This window comes from Aulonocara sp. 'chitande type north' Nkhata Bay, linkage group LG7, assembly GCF_057382095.1.
Source record: "Aulonocara sp. 'chitande type north' Nkhata Bay isolate Kocher_YH1m ecotype deep benthic linkage group LG7, A_spYH_male_GT1.1, whole genome shotgun sequence".
NCBI classification, from domain to species: Eukaryota; Metazoa; Chordata; class Actinopteri; order Cichliformes; family Cichlidae; genus Aulonocara; species Aulonocara sp. 'chitande type north' Nkhata Bay.
Window position 1 is genome coordinate 38,614,238 of NC_141350.1, and position 17,129 is coordinate 38,631,366.

A 17,129-nucleotide genomic window follows, 5' to 3' on the forward strand; every position below is an offset into this window, starting at 1 on the left:
GTGAATGTATTTGCATGTATATTATGTGTGTGCATATCTGTACTTTGTGTGTATTCCTGTGTGCACAACTCTGTACAAGCCTCCTCATCTCCATGCTTCATTTAGCTGTCATTAGTAGAATTAATGGCTGTGGGTTTGGGCCAGGGAGAGAATATGGCACATTTCCAAAAATATGGGCGAACAACTCTGTGAGCAACTCAGAAGTTGCTCAGAGTCATGGATGCTAGAAGGATGGTGGTGAAGGATGAGAATTTAAATGAGGATTAGAATAAGAGACACAAACATGGAGAAGAAACAATGAGAGAGGGAGCTGAGATGCAGATAGGGAGTGCAAGTATTAGAAAAGATTGACTTGCAAGGGAGAAGTAATTGGTATCACTGGTCGAGCGACAAATGGGTTGAAGGAAGAGTGGAGATGGAGGCAGAGACAGAGATAGATGGTGTTCATTTTGATTGAAAATGAAGGAAAGACACTACAGCTGGAGAATGGCATGATAGCATATTGGACTGTTCTTTCATTCACGTTTAAAATATATGTTTTTTTTTAATCATTTTTGACTTTCTGTCAACAAAAGATAGATTTTTCATATATAGTGAAAATAGAGGTGTTTAAAACCCACCCTAAAGTACATGAAAAGCATCTGTCCAATTGTATTGTAAATGCAGGCTGTAAAAGTAGCATTTTGAAATCCTTTTCAGAGAAATGGTCAAGTACTTTTTCACAGAGCAGCAAAATTACAAACTGTTTTCTCTGTGTCATTGTGACCGATAAAAGTGCATTTAATAGCTTATCATTAAGTTTTTGCTGTAAAGTGGTTACTTCAGTTTTGAATTATTTCTTAGAAAAACCGTCCCGGTTTTGATTATTTGTTAGTTGGAGGATTTCAGTGTATTCACTAGTTTATGCCCAGTCAGCTTTTGTTGGATTTACCAGAAACCTGTTTTAGCAACAAAGCTTCTATCAGTGCACTGTGAAAAAATCTCAACAAGGACTGGACAGCATTTAGCATGTACTGGTGCATTTATGGTTTATGAGATGAATCTTTAAATCTTTAACGTAAAGTGGTCAACATGTGAAACAATACACAACATTTAAGCATTGTCATACAGCAATACTGTTGTTAATATAAAGATTTAAAGTGCCACTATGTCTTGGTAGTTTGCAAAATCTCAGAACCAAAACTATTCAGGTGGACTAATGAATGTCTTAATAAACAAACTGCAGTGCATCGTGGATACTGCCATTGATTATATATATATAAAATTTTATAATAACGGAGTGAATAATGTGATGAATGAGTCCACTGGAAAGTTGAAGGATCACGATAAAATAAAAGTACTCGACTGAAATGAAAATATCCAAGAGCTTTGGTTGCAAGGTAGAAACATGTGAGAATGTGAGCCGTTAAGGTATTTTGAGTAGCAAATAAAATGCTTTGGCCTTGCATAAACCAGTGCTTAACCGTGACACTTAATACAAGCCCTATTTTGTGCAGAGCTGGTGAAGAAAGGTTAAGTGGATGCCACTGGAGAGCAGAGAAAACACAGCTTGGAGTAAAGTCAGTGAAAACAAAAACAAAACAAAAAATGGGATGTGGTAAGAAAAGACAGGAGATTATTGTAGTCATGTCAAAAAGAAGATTATATGCAGGGGAATGACTTATACGTGCGCCTGCTATTTTATCATTGCCCTTGTCATACATCCAAATTTTCCTTGATGCAGCCATGCAGATAGGTATATTTATAGGATGTATACTTTCAAACAGATCATTACTTACATTTAGAGAAGGCACTTTTTTTTCTTTTTACATCTGTCTTGAACATCAACATTTTGTGGGTATTATCAGGATGCATGATTGAATATGTGCTTCCTCCACAAAATGAGGTTTTGGTCTTTGGGGTGAATTTGGATATGTCGTACTTCTTTAGACCTTCCTGAATTTCCCTTGTAAGCGTGGAGGAAGAAGAACAAGATGCCTTCTCATCAGTAGCTTGTCAAGATTAACAGCTTAATTCTGACCGAATGTTATTTACTTGGTTTCAAATCCTCTCAAAAGACAATAAAATAGATTCGACCACTGAAAGTTGAGGTATTGTGTTGTGTCCCCAGTTCAAAAAGAACACAGAAGATTCCTGTGAAATAGAGATGACTGCTATCAGAAAATGTGTTTATATCGTTTGATTTATAATTAAGTATAAGTATATATACATTTTAGATGTATAGACCAAATAAATTCTCCTGTCTTCAAAGCAGAGCCATCATTTTCCCAGAAAAGAAAGCATTGTTTTCACACTAATAAACCAGTATGTATACATGCAGCAGCACATATACAAACACACACATCAATGGTGGTGCCCTGTCAGCCTAATGAGCTTTTCAAAGCCTTGTTTTAGCCTTGGATGTGTGTTTTGAAAGCTAATATGACATGCAAAGCAATTTGAAAGTCAGAGCATGGCCATTAGGGTGGGATGGTTAAGGTTAGGCTTTGTGTTAGACTCCTCTCAGTGAATGGAAGTCAGTGTAATGTCTTAACAAGCATAGCTGTGTGAACCTGTCTGTACTTGTATTTAAATACGCTTAGATGTATGCAGGCATATTCCTACAGTATGTAGTATTTGTGAGTGTCTGTATTTTACATGTGTGTGTTTCCTCATCTACTTTCATGTACACGCAACTGTGTTACACCAGGTTAGACAGTCATGTCAATGGCAGGAATAACTGAGGTATCACTAATTAAAACATTTCTAATTGCTTTACTTAGTATCATTAAAGAAGTGAGGGTCAGACTGCTGACACACAAAGACAAATGTGACACAATGAGCACAGAGTTGTACCTACATACACAGATATTTTGGTAGTGGGATGCATTTCTGGTTATTGTGCACTGCGTGGATGACACTAATCACTGTAGCATGAGGTTTCTCCTAACCTTTCTGCTAGATGCTAGATGTGGGTATATTCACAAACGGCTAGCTACACTGATGTACTTCAAATTAGTTCAGCTTTGTTATGTGGTTGTATACTGTCTTCATGGCTATATAGGAATGGCCATTTACAAGACAGCAAAGGCACAGCTTTGACAAGAACTTAATTGTTATGGTATGAAAATCTCATCGATAATAAGCTGAGGCTGTGAGTGTGTCTCATAATGGTGTCAAGCATAGCTAATTAACATTCATTGCACTGGCAAGAAACACTACAAAACAAACAAACAAAAAATGTTTAAAGGCCTTACTTATAATGAAATGTGTGGGCTTACTAATTCCTGCATGTCACCCACCATTATATGTAGCAACTAACTATTTGGTGCTGTAGATAACAGAAAATTATCAGTAATTTTCAAACATAGATTTATAAGAATGGGTCTGTTAAATCATCTGTTAGACTCACCCCACTAGTTAAACATACATGTAACTTGCCATTGAACAGGTTCGTGTGGATGGAGTGCAGTAATTTTTTAAATGTACTTTCATTTAATGTTACATTTCACAGTACAGTACAAGTGTAGAATTTACTTCTTCTTTTTTTTTACACAATACTGACTGGCCAAATTTCTTCAATGTAAAAGTCCAATTATACTCTGACATGACACCTAATCAGAAGTTCTTCAAAATACTGTATAGCCTCCTCTGAGAAATAGAACTTTGTAAGTTATACAGTCATGTGCACTGCTGTCAGTATGTGTTGCATTATAACCATATCTGTATATACAGTTTATTTTGATGAGTTATGAAATATAATTGTTTATATATTTATTTTACTTAAAATGATCACCATGGCCTGGTGCTTGCCTCACAGCAAGAAGGTCCTGCGTAGGTTCTCTCTGCAAATGAATTTCTGTCTCTCTGTGTTAGCCCTGCACTGGGCTGGCGACCTGTCCAGAGTATACCCTACCTCTCACCCTGTGGTCGCTCCCGGAAAAAAAAATAAGCAGGTGAAAATGGATGGATAGGTGGATTAAATGATCAATTCAAATCAGGTGGCATATTTGCTTTCACATCATGACTGTTCTTCCATTGTTCTCCTTAGGACTAAATACCTCTATTTTCTACTCTTGTTGTCAAAACAGACTTGTTACTTTAGGTTTTATGCATTTGAGAGGAGTAGTTATTTCACTTTGCTGCAATGATTCTCAACATCAGCCCAAATGGAGGGAACAATAATACATACAGTCCTATTGATATAGCCATCACAGGCATTTACTGCACATAAAGAGATGCAAGAGGCAGCAAATAAACGAATAAAGCCATCTGCTGTACTATACTCAGGTGTTAATGTGCCCCTGAAGATTTCAGAATGGTTTTTGGTGCAAATCTCCATAAGTGGTGGCCGTGGTACATCAGCATGTAGCTTAGGAGTAACTTCATTTAAGTTGCAGGTTATTTCAAATGCAGCATTTCCAATAGCTCATCAAATATCAGAAAACACACTTTTTCTGTGCAGTTTTTAATCTATATCACAAAATGTATCAGCTACAGGTACAGGTACTATATTTCTTAGGGAGAGAAAAGATTGTTTTAATCTTCCTGAGGTGGATAAAGATGTAAGAAAGACAGAATGGGAGAGGAACAAGAGATTATTTTTAGAGGTATGGACTGAAAAATTAAAGCTTTTAGGTAATTTTTTATTTCTTTGCAGAGATATTAGATCTATACTAGCTCTGTTGATGAAGTTATGTTTGTTTCCATATTTTGAAAGCCTTGAAAAACAAACTGAAGCATACTAACTATGTCTTTTTTAGAGATTGCATGAAGATTTCAAGCTTACTTTTGGTTAAACGGGTTACTTTACTGCATTGTGGTAATAGCTCATGTAAGATCTGCTTATATCTTGTTGAATTCAGTTGCCAAAATCCACAAAATGCAGCAGCACAAGTCTGCTGATCACAGCCTGCATAGAAAATCTACTGGAGCTTACAACAGGAATTACTGTGACATATTACTAAGTGACTCTTTTCCACACATTCCACCACTATAACCGGTATTATGGTTTGCACACCTGCCAAATCTCACTTTAACCCATGACTAAACAAATTTTTCTGTTTAGGTGCAGAGGCAATGTTGCTCGTCTACGGTGCAACCACAAAAGCTATTTTTTTTTATTCCTTTTGTTTTCTCTGCTTGTATTCTACATAACAGCTGTTCAGGCTTAATACATTCATTAGAATTTGAATTTAGGTTGATATAAAGTTTTATTCCCTTTTATTAATATTTCTTATCATCATACTAATGTAGCATTATATAAGAGTCTATTATCTTTGGTTAAAAATAGATGGTATAAATGTTCTAAACCTAACCTTTACTTTCATAATTTAAGTTGAATCAGCACTTTTTCCTAGAGTATTGCTTCAATACAAATGTCAATGCTTCCACTTAAGTGATGAACATCTGCACCTTTGACCTCTCTGCTTTTGGTAGCATTATGTATTGTGATCTTTGTTAAGCACATCTTTTCTTCAAAAAGATGTGCTTAACAAAGATCACAATACATAATGCTTTTTCCAGACATGCCACATCTTTTCTTCAAAAAGATGTGGCATGTCTGGAAAAAGAAGACAAAGAAAGGGAAAAAAAACACATTTCCACAATTCATTGGTTATTGGCCCAACACTGTACCATCATTGCCTCTCTCTTCATGTTTAAACTGTGATTTTCCCTCTTTTCCACCATATTATTTTATTTTTCAATAAATTGTGTAAAACAAGAGGTATGACCTTAAAGTCCTGTCCAGAGTGAATGCATTGTGTGTTAACTGCATCATAAATATTTCAATTGAAATGTTGATCAATAAATGTCAGTGACCCAGCGCTACAACATCTTCAGTTTTCCACCACACACTTCACAGTATTAGCATTCTGATTCCAATACACCACACTATATTCATCGGTTCCCTGTGAAGGACGAGTAGAGGTCATGTTTTCGATAATTACAAGCAGTGGATCACTAAGCTGTAAATAACATCAGCATCATTAGAGTGTGTTCGAGCAATTAGGATGCATCTGTCTTTACTCGCAGGTTGAGAATACAAAAGTATGCCAGCAGACTCGCATCTGAAATCATACTGTCAAGCTCTCTAAGTTTGTGCAGCTTCCCCGCTTGAAAGGGATTGATGCATCTACCACAGGTGTTTAACTGGGTTTCACTCAATGACCAGGCAGATCTTTTGTTTTCCTTTTCTTTAATCTTCTTTTCGGCCACAGTCAGCCATAGGTGAAAAACCTTTAAATACAAACCAAAAAACCAAAATACAAATTATGTTTGTTATCACACATCTGCAAATATTGTAAACAATCCCAAACACATTTTCTTTTTTAAACACATCAATGCAGTGCGCAAGCTTTGTAGTACAATATTTACTTGAGTATTTTTAAATGCTCAAATTATGTAATTCACTAGCAATTGTACATACACCTTGAGAAATACTGCTTTCTATTAAAGTGCTAAATTAAATAATCAATCTGCATTAGAACTTGAGCAATAACAATAGTATTTATAACCAGCTTCTCTTAACCATATGCAAGCATTAACAGTCTTCCATATGCAGACCAACAATAAACAATGGTGCCGCTCGTAAACAGGCAACCAACTCACGGCACAGTGCTAATGCTACGTAAGCTAGCGGCAGCCGCGATTCTTTAGCAACTCGCTTCAAAGTCTTTTACCATAGTCAGCAACCATTCCCTTACCGGCTGCCTCCCTGGCTTTGTAGATACTTCAGTTCCACACAATATTCATGTTGGCAACAACTTATTGAAAGAATTATGCTGGGCTTTTCCCGAAAGTGGCAACTTCCTGTTGCTCCCCAGTTCGCCTTCTTTTTCCTTCCCGACAGAAACCCAGACACAAGATTAGTTCCGCCCTCCAGTCTGTCACGTTTACTTTTTTTCCTCAGGGCTCTCCACCTCCTACTCGGTTTGACTTGACACCTCCCACTCGATCTTCCCTTGGAACACAGGAGATCGCCAAGTTCACAAGCAAACCGCAGTTTAACTCATCCCATTTAAGCATGACACTGACGACTTGGTCCCATTTTGCTCCTCCACAGGTAACAGAACAACTAGACGTCTGACGTCTCTATGAAGGATGGTAGCTTGAGCCACTGGAGTCGCTCCTCTTGAACTAGAGCTTAAGTCCTCCGCCCTCAAGGACTTAGCCACAGAACCACTGTAACTTGGGCATACCCGGACATTGACGTCCCTCACAATACCCTTTTTGTCTGGATTAGTGCTGACAACTATGCCCATTTTGAAGTGCCCTCTCAGTGCATTCTGATCACTTAACCAGACGACATCTCCAACAGTGACATTTCTGTGTGCAGTGTGCCACTTGCTCCTTACAAACAAATTAGGGCCAGCAAGTTGGCTCCAGGACCTCCAAAACTTGCTCACTTCTGCCTGGATTGCTTGAAGTCTCTTATAGGGGTAAACGGAAAAGTCAAACATCTTGAAGTCCCCACTTTGAGATGCTCGACCAAGCAAAAGACTGTTGGGTGTGACGTAATGAATGCAACCTTCCCGACTCTGTACTCTGGCATCAATCGGGCGCTCATTTGCAAGGTTAGCTGCCACATGAAGAGCTGTCTGGAACTCACTGTAACTTAGCCCAGACTCCCTTCTAAGACTCTGGAGTGCTCTCTTCACAATGCGCACAGCAGCCTCAGCAGCTCCATTTCTATGTGGGGAATCAGCCGGATTTACTTTCCACATCCACTCTGTTCCATTCTTTGCTGCAGTCTCCTCCAAGACAAACTTATTCTGACTTTCCAAGAATCCGTAAAGTTCCTTCAAGACAGACTTTGCTCCTACGAAATTAGTACCTGGGTCTGACCAGATCTTTCTTGGATGTCCTCTAATTGCTGTAAATCTCTGGTAAGCCATTAAGAAGCCTTCAGTCGACAAGGAATTTACTAACTCCGTGTGAATCGCTCTGCTGGCCATACAACAGAATACAACCCCCCAAACCTTTATCATGACTCTTTTCTTGATGTCATCCTTCACTTGGTAGGGTCCAAAGAGATCCACTGTTGTGAACTCAAAAGGTAAAGCAGGTTGAGTTCTTTCCGGAGGTAAGTCGCCCATTATTTGCCGGCAACTCTGTGCTTTTGCTTTCCGGCAAACCACACAACCATCCACAACTTTTTGAGCAATCCTTCTCCCTCTTATGACCCACGCTTTCTTCCTCATTCTGAGCAGGGTCCCAGCAACTCCCTCATGACTCTCATTGTGGGCCTCCCGAGCCAACAGTGTAGAGATCCAAGCATCATAAGCCAAGATGGGAACACTAACCTGGTCTTTCTTAAAAGCTTGCACTCGGCCGCCACAAACAAAGAGCCCAGAGCTTGGGTCTTTGTATACAACCAGTCTATCTGTAGTAGTGCTTGGGAAGACAGCGCTGTCTTGTGCTGCAAGGAAGATGTCTCTTAGGGCATCTTCACCTTCCTTCACCGAAATTACTCCTACCAACGGGACTGCCTCCCACTTTGGGTCATTAGCAGCTGGATGTCCCCCAAGAAACTTTCTAGCTGCTCTCCAAGTCCAAGCAACTGATCTAACTAATCGAGTTAGGTCACTGAACCGCTTGACATCTACAAGGTTCTTGATGACTGACCCCGCAGGTGGCCTTCGCTGCTCTCCCTGGGCCTCAGCAGCCCGACTTCGCTTTTCTTCTTGCCCTTTTATCTCGGCCCTTGTCAAGGCAGCGACAAACGCCTTTCTTTGCAGCTTATTGACGTTTTCTTTGGCAGTGGCGGCTAACTCTTTAGCTGACCTGACTGGCCACTCGCACACCGGCAAACTCAAGAACTTTGGACCATTTTGCCATTCTGAGTCTTCATCTAGATCCCTGGGACTAGCTCCTCTTGTGACTACATCCGCAATGTTCTGAGGGCCAGGAACCCACCACCAATCTTGAATCCTTGTGCTGCTCTGTATTTCTCCAATCCTATTTGCAAAAAAGGTCTGGTACCCATAGCTCTCCCGCTGTATTGCCCCAATGACGGTTTGGCTATCGACAAAGTGATACCACCTCTCAACCTGAATCCGGCTTTGCGCCTCAAAGTATTTCTTTAGGCGTGAGCCAAACACTGCCCCACACAGCTCTGCTTTGACAACATCCCCTTTGTGGTCCAATGGTGTTAACTTAGCTTTGGACTCCACCAACCTGATGATTGGGCCCTGATCTGAATTCCACCTTAAGTACAACACTGCCCCATAGGCTTGCTCACTTCCATCGGAGAAAGTAATTGCCCAGGGTTCTTCGGTGAAGCACGGGGGAGTTAGCGCCCTTGCAAATGTGACTTTGCTGAGCTGGGCATACTCCTCAAAAAGCCTAATGGCGTCCTCCCTCAGGGCATCTGAGAGCGCCATATCCCAAGTGTCCTTGACCAAGCAGCTTTCTACTTTTGTCTCTTGGAATGCCCTGCGAACTAAGATTGCTCCTTTTTGCTTTGCAGGAGTGACCAAACCGACTGGGTCATACAACCCTGACACTTGGCTGAGAAGCTCTCTTCGCGTCAGTGGGTTTGGCGTGTGGGTCTTAATCTGCTCCTGGGCAAGGTCTTGGCCAACTCGCATCTTTTTCTTCCTCTTGGAGAAGTTGATTGCTACCATGACATGAAGCTTGTCTTCTTCCACTATGTAACCCAGACCAAGAGCTTTGTTTTCTTCGTCACGCATTTGGTTTGGTAGGACAATGGTTTTCATTCTTGTTTTCTCACCCTCGTCATTGCGCTTCCTCCTCCCACTTTGACCAGACAAGACCCAAGGTTTCAGCTCAAATCCTCCAGCCTTTAGGATCTGCTCAATGTTCTCCGTAATGACTTTTAGTTGGTTCATGTCATTGTGAGAGGTAAGGATGTCGTCGACATAGCTGTCTTGCTGGAGTACACGACGTTCCTCCTTGAGGTGGGAAAAGGTAGAAAGGCTGGCAGTTTCACGCATTGCCAGCTGTGCAATGCATCCTGCCGGTTTATCTCCAATGTTCACCCTTGTGATGGCATATTCCTCTAGCTCGTCATCCTCAGAGTCCCGCCAGAGGAACCTATGCAGATGCATCTCTTTGTCTTCTAACCAAACTGAATTGTACATCTTTTTTATGTCACCAAGGGCTCCGTACACTCCGCCCCTGAATCTGAGGAGAACTGCTCGAATCTGGTTGAGGACATCTGGACCCTTTATTAGCAGGTCGTTCAAGCTCACACCTCTAAACCTCTGGCTGCTATTCCACACAAGCCTCACTGGAGTTGTAACAGAGTGGGGATTCGGAGCAATGAGGTGGCTCACGTACCACACTGGCCCATCCCAGTTACTGATCATGTCCTTGGACAACTTGACTGCGGCTCCACGCTCCACCGTGTCATGCACCTGAGCGGCATAAGCAGCATTCCATTCAGGCTCCTTGGCCAATTGTTTCTCTGTCCGGAGGAATGTGCTCTCAACTCCTTTTTTGTTATCTGGTAAGGATACTGGATCTTCAGCCCAAGGGTATCTGGTATGCCAGTGTGGCTCGTCGCTGTGGCCATCACCCGTGACATAGGTGAGTCCTTCTCTTATTATTTCAAGCTCTCTCTCCTCGGCCAGTGTCATTTCTTTCCCACCTGGCTGGCAATTTCCGCAACGACAACCCCCACACTTTGGCTCACATGCAGCACCAATACTATCCCACTTCCACCACTCTAAGAATCCTCGACTGGTGGTTGAGGTACTTGACCTCTGAAGCTTAGCAGGAACATGCTTCCTTGTTGAAGACTGGTCCGAGGCCTCGCCAATGAGCTCCTCATACTTGACAGCTGCTGCTCTCATTGACCTGGCAAAGTGTGTCTCGGACATGTGGGCAGAGACAGTAAGCTCCTCAAAGAGTTCAGGGTGCGTTCCCCCAACTGTCTTTCCAAGTGGCCCATCCCATAACACAAGGTCACCGATGACTCTGCTCCTCTGAGGCGCCAGCCGACCTTCTTTATGACTTATAAGCAGATGAATGTCTTTCGGTCTTACAAGATCGTTGAGTGGTACATCCGGAAAGAACCTTTGTAGCTGACTCGGTGTGACATGTTTGTGGACTTCTGCTATGCTGTCGAGTCCATAGCAGACCAGTTGGTGTGACCTAAGGGTGCCTCCAGGCGTTCTGACTCGGATCTTTAAAAGATACCGCCTTGTTCTCACGTGCGTTTTCATTGCCCCTACTCCATGAACAACCAGAGTGATTTCTTCACTTCTTAGGTTAAGACTGCTTGCAGCCCTGTGGGTTATATAGTTGGTGTCAGAAGCCAGGTCAATTAATGTCCCAATCTTTTGCCCAGCATTAGCTGTGACCTCAAGGAGCATCATGATTACTGGCAGCTCTCGAAGCCCACCTTCAAACAGGAGGCTTGGCTTCTCCTTGGTGGTGCTGCATGCCCTAGATGCAGTGTTTGAAAACGCATCCCTGCATTCTCTTGCCAGTTCAGGTGACAGTTTTCTGAGGAACTCCTCCTGATCCTCCGTACATTTCCTGCTGACCTTTCCTCCCTCTGGATCAGATCTATTTTGCTTCCCTGCTGCACTTCCCTTCCTCACCTCAGCATTAGGGTATAGGTAGTAATGGTGCTCCGCAGCGTGTGCTTCTTTGCAGCCTGGGTTTTTGCACAGATAAGTGGGTTTGCAGTATGACCCTTTGTCATGAACGTCGAGACAACTCCAGCATGCGCCTAGTTTCTTAATTGCGGCCTTCTTTTCTGCAAGCTTTAATGTCTTAAATTGCCTGCAGAAGTAGAGTTTCTTTTTATGCTTTCCATCACCGCAGACCACACACCCTTCATCACTACCTGATTTGGTGAATTTGGTTCTGGAATGTTTCAGCTCCACTCTTTCTCGCTTACTTGGCTCTTCCTCTCTCAGATGATCAAGCTGTTCATATATGGTTTCTTGCTCTTTGAGGAATTCCAGAAGACTATCAAATCGTTTTTCTGGGGTGACCGTGTTTCTACTGTCAGCAACATAAATAAGCCACTCCTTTTTGAGTGTTTCCGGAAGTTTACTTTCGATTGACTTTGTCACCAGTGGGTTTTTTATGGCCCCCGTGTCACCAAGGTCAACCAGGTCTTGAAGTGCCTTCTCCACAGCTTGAATTAATTCCACTATTTTTCTTGGCTGGTGGCTCTTGACAGCTGGCATTCTCTGTAACTCCTCCACTATTTCAATAGCAATTGATGTTTGATTGCCGAACCGATTCTCCAAAACACGAAAGATGTCGTCTGCAGTGTTGTAAGTGGTGAGTCGAAGTTCTCTCGTTATTTTCTCATCCACACTATCAAGTAGCTGAAACTTTTTGATCTCTTTCGAACCAGATGGCTCCGCCTGCCCCTGAAGAACCTCCCATTCCTTCTTCCATCTGTGGAAGTCTCGTTTATTTCCAAGAAACTTAGGAAGTGCTGTTGGTTTCAGCTTGATGATTGGCATGGGGCAGCTGGAGGTAACTGGCAATGATGACAGGTGATCAGCATCCTCCTTTATTCTCATCTCCAGAAAGTCAGCTTTTCTGGAAACCAGCCTGGGGACGCAGAGTTCCAGCTTCTGTATATTGCTTTGAAGATCTCTCCGAATACCTGATGGGATCCAATGCTTCCACTTGCTATACCTCTCCTTTGCCACTCCCACCAGTTCTTTCAGGTGGCCAAGAACGAAATCATACACTTCATAATTACCGTCAGGCGTAATGGCAGCAACATGTTCACACTCAGCCTCTGCTGCCTGTAGTGCTGTGGACAATTCTGCACTTCCAAAGTTGGCCCAGAGAGCCTCTCTGACTAGGGTTTTTATTTCCTTCAGTTTTAACTCACATTCACTTGCAGTCTTTGCTAAGTCGGCTCTCTGCTGTTCTGTCAGCACAGCTGCTTCACTTGTGTCAGGCTTTGCCTCTAGCTCTGTAATGAAACCGGCCTCTAGATCATCATTGGCCTCCATGACTTTCTCTGCTTCCATCGTCAGTCTATTGAAACTGTCTTTGAGTTCTTCTTCAGTCATATCCTCATGCGTCCTTGTAATGCTATTAACCAGACGAGAGAATGATCTCTTGGCTGTTGCCCTCACTCCTTTGAGTTGTTCAACTGACTTTCCAGCAGCTTGGTCTGCCATTTTTGTGTGCTCAGGCTTGAACTGGGGTTTATTTACTAATGGGAATGGCACATGCAACTTGAGGGATTCTCCGAATTTCCTCTTTGCACTAATTATTCCCTTATCCCAGGACTCCAGGTCATTTTTCCCAGATTTGATTTCCCGGTTTTTCACTGTCAAGCTCTCTAAGTTTGTGCAGCTTCCCCGCTTGAAAGGGATTGATGCATCTACCACAGGTGTTTAACTGGGTTTCACTCAATGACCAGGCAGATCTTTTGTTTTCCTTTTCTTTAATCTTCTTTTCGGCCACAGTCAGCCATAGGTGAAAAACCTTTAAATACAAACCAAAAAACCAAAATACAAATTATGTTTGTTATCACACATCTGCAAATATTGTAAACAATCCCAAACACATTTTCTTTTTTAAACACATCAATGCAGTGCGCAAGCTTTGTAGTACAATATTTACTTGAGTATTTTTAAATGCTCAGATTATGTAATTCACTAGCAATTGTACATACACCTTGAGAAATACTGCTTTCTATTAAAGTGCTAAATTAAATAATCAATCTGCATTAGAACTTGAGCAATAACAATAGTATTTATAACCAGCTTCTCTTAACCATATGCAAGCATTAACAGTCTTCCATATGCAGACCAACAATAAACAATGGTGCCGCTCGTAAACAGGCAACCAACTCACGGCACAGTGCTAATGCTACGTAAGCTAGCGGCAGCCGCGATTCTTTAGCAACTCGCTTCAAAGTCTTTTACCATAGTCAGCAACCATTCCCTTACCGGCTGCCTCCCTGGCTTTGTAGATACTTCAGTTCCACACAATATTCATGTTGGCAACAACTTATTGAAAGAATTATGCTGGGCTTTTCCCGAAAGTGGCAACTTCCTGTTGCTCCCCAGTTCGCCTTCTTTTTCCTTCCCGACAGAAACCCAGACACAAGATTAGTTCCGCCCTCCAGTCTGTCACGTTTACTTTTTTTCCTCAGGGCTCTCCACCTCCTACTCGGTTTGACTTGACACATACATTGATCCTGGGTATTTTATTTGTTTGTCTGCTTTTGCTGTGTGCTTTGCTATTTTGGTAACTAAGTAAATAAGTGAATGGATTACAAAACTTTCCAGTTTGTTTGTTTGTTTGTTTTATTGCAGAATTATAGCGATCTTCTAGTTTTTCAAAATAATGATACAAAAAAGTATAGTCCTTTAGATAAGAAATATGTTACACCACCACTCAAAACCCCTTCTCTTCTTGACACACACACACACACACACACACACACACACACACACACACACACACACACACATACACACACACACACACACACACACACAAAGATGTAATGCCACTTGAACTTCATTTATTTTAAAGTGAACCATTTGTGTTTAAAGCCAGAGTCAGAGGCGCGCTCATGTGGCATTGCATTGTGTTTGTCAGGAAACACTGATCTGCACATAGTGAGAAACTGATATCATTGGCAGTGAAACCTTGGAGTGTAAGAGCGCCACAAATTCGGTCATATGCTGCCGATGCCAGAGGATGAAGTGCAGTCTCCTGCTGTTTGCATGATCCACAGGCAGTTAGCTCGGTTTGTGAGCTCCAGGGGATCCAGCTGAGGATTTTTTACAGTTTTGAGGTTTTGAAGTCTTTCGGGGACTGGAGATGTCAGGCTGACATAAAAAGTTGTACTATGATACAGCATTATATTACGCTTCAGAGTCAGTATAATGCAATCTATATATTGAGGATGCCAGTATAAAATGGTGATAATGGTGCTGCACAGTGCAGAAAACAGCATGAACAAGGCCTGCTGTGGCCTTGGAGCCTTCCTGGTGTTAAATCTGCCGAATTTCCGGCATACCTCTAACAGATCGTAAGGCTGTACAGATGGCTGGAATTGAGGTGTGAAGTGGTTGGTTGAGAGGTGGGCTCAGCCAGGAGCGGATATCAGGTTGTTTTTCAGTTGGTAGTCTGGTTAGCTGGTGGGAGATCTGTTAAGCAGAGAAGACATCCACTAGCAGCTGATATCCAGCAGAATGACACATGCAGAACCATTTTACAGTAAACCTGGTAACCCAATTACCATCCATGTTTAAAGGTTGACTCCATTTCCTGTAAATTGTTTTCATATAGCTAGGAAGTGGGGTTTTCAGTCTGTTTTTGTTTTTGATTGTTTTTTCTTTATGCTGTAGTTGTAACTTTGATTTGTTTATTGCTGCTGGTGGTGTTTTTATTAAATGAAACAACAAATAGTTGTTGACAGACATTCATAGCACAAATTCAATTTGCTGTTAAACTTAAGTAACAAAATGCATAAAAAAACAGTGTCTCAAGTCACAGAAAAGTTTTGTCGTACTAAAACTGAACTGGTTTTAAAACATGTTTGGGTCAGATTTTCCTTTTGTCTTTAAAAGAGAATACAGTATTGTCAATGCAGTATTGTCATGGCAGGTCAGTTTGGTTTTTTGCATATCTATGTTCTACTTTTGGAGGTCTTTCATCAGGTGGCGTTGCTGGGATGGCTCAGCTTGTGGTCTGCGCCTGGTGGTGGATTTTCCTGGTAGATTACCCTCCTCTCATACCTGGGGGAAATCATGTCATTGGCCATTCAGATATATATTAGGCTGGTAATCTGGCAATTAGTTATTAAATAAAATGCCAGGGTAGGTTTTTTTTTTTTTTCATCCCAGTCCAGTCCTGTATTAGATAGATGGTGCCACAGTTCCCCACCAGACCATCTTCATCACTATGGTGATGATCAGGCCACTGCTGGATTGTTGTAGATCTCACAGTTTTTTCTGGATAAACTTGTACTTTGTGTTCCTTAGTTTGTTACCTGGATGCCCTTGTGGGATCTTGGCTATTTGGCAGTAAACGTACCTTCTCTTGGTGGTTCACCCTTTGGAAGTCAGCAACCAGCCAGTTCCTCCATAGCAGCCATGGCCTCCACCTGCTTCTCCTCGCTCTGCCTGCCCGATCTCCACCTGCCAGCATTCTGGAACACTCCTGCAGGCTCAACACCCTTCCTCGTCCTGTTTGTCTGCAATTAAAAGTAAGATCAAATCTGACAACCTGTGATTATTACCCTTTCCTGTTTGGAAACCTGGCTAACTTCCAGTCCCTCCCTGTGATTTTGTCAGAGTTAAGGCTCCCTTGTTCCAGTATCACATTTGTCAAAAACTTCCCTTACTAACTTACTTACTAAACTTACTAAAGCTAAGCAAACAATAACTAGCTCCAAGTCTGCCTTTTCGGTCCACCTAGCACTCTATCAAGACAAATATTTGATACTGTAGCTTTGAATTTGAGGTGTGTATGAATAAAAGTGGTTTAAAATATGTACAGCATGTGTTTTGTTGGTAAAGGTTGAGTTGGGAGTTACATATTTGACTGTATTATTATCTTGAATGCTGGATATATATTAAACCGTAAAGCTCATTTGATATTGCATGTACTTATTTGAGGCTACAGACTGAAATTAGCTAGTAGCTAAATCTGGTATAATGCGTCATTTCTCTTATAAGATCAATGTTTTGTGAAAGGCCGCTGAGAAATAAAGAGTGAAATTAAAATAAACCCAAAAACTGATATAAACCTTAACCAGAACGTCATCAAGTGGAAAATATTAATCTATAAAGAAGAGGCAGCATCATTGTGTTTTCCTTAGTTAATTCTTCTGGAGAGAGGCTTAATGGTCAAAAGCTCTACCACCTATTTTAGTTTTTGAAACTCTGTGAACCACAAATAAACCTGTATTCTGATTCAGCCAAATAATTCAAAGTAAAGTAATAATATGGTCTCTCTTTATTGTCCCTGTTAGTACTCGCACTGTGGCATTTTGGATCAAGTGAAGGCTTCAAAGGAAGCTTTTATGGCAACCACATAATAAAAAATTACAGTCCACACGCATATAAACTTGAGTGAAATCCCTTTCTTAATTCATGTGTTTAATATGATGTTAGCCCACGCTTGCAGCTTTAACAGCTTCAACTCTTCTAGGAAGGCTTTCCACAAGGATTAAG

At 41.6% G+C, this 17,129-nt stretch overlaps 2 protein-coding genes across 2 annotated transcripts; both read right to left on the reverse strand.

The window, feature by feature from the left end:
• Positions 1 to 6,074: 6,074 nt before the first annotated feature.
• Positions 6,075 to 11,206, reverse strand: LOC147325678 (uncharacterized). Its single transcript, XM_086302496.1, has 2 exons — positions 6,687 to 11,206; positions 6,075 to 6,219 (listed from the first exon to the last, which is right to left on the reverse strand). Exon 1 carries the CDS (start codon positions 11,169 to 11,171, stop codon positions 6,987 to 6,989), a length of 4,185 nt encoding a protein of 1,394 aa, XP_086158622.1. The 5' UTR covers positions 11,172 to 11,206; the 3' UTR covers positions 6,075 to 6,219; positions 6,687 to 6,986.
• An 11-nt stretch (positions 11,207 to 11,217) lies between these two features.
• LOC147325679 (uncharacterized) lies at positions 11,218 to 14,086 on the reverse strand. The gene is made up of 3 exons (XM_086297755.1): positions 13,887 to 14,086; positions 11,310 to 13,419; positions 11,218 to 11,235 (listed from the first exon to the last, which is right to left on the reverse strand). Exons 2-3 carry the CDS (start codon positions 13,107 to 13,109, stop codon positions 11,218 to 11,220), a joined length of 1,818 nt encoding a protein of 605 aa, XP_086153881.1. The 5' UTR covers positions 13,110 to 13,419; positions 13,887 to 14,086.
• Between the last annotated feature and the right edge of the window lie 3,043 nt (positions 14,087 to 17,129).

Coding starts and splice junctions, on each gene's coding strand:
- LOC147325678 (XM_086302496.1), bottom strand. CDS start 11,171: ATGAAAACGCACGTGAGAACAAGGCGGTATCTTTTAAAGATCCGAGTC.
- LOC147325679 (XM_086297755.1), bottom strand. CDS start 13,109: ATGGCAGACCAAGCTGCTGGAAAGTCAGTTGAACAACTCAAAGGAGTG.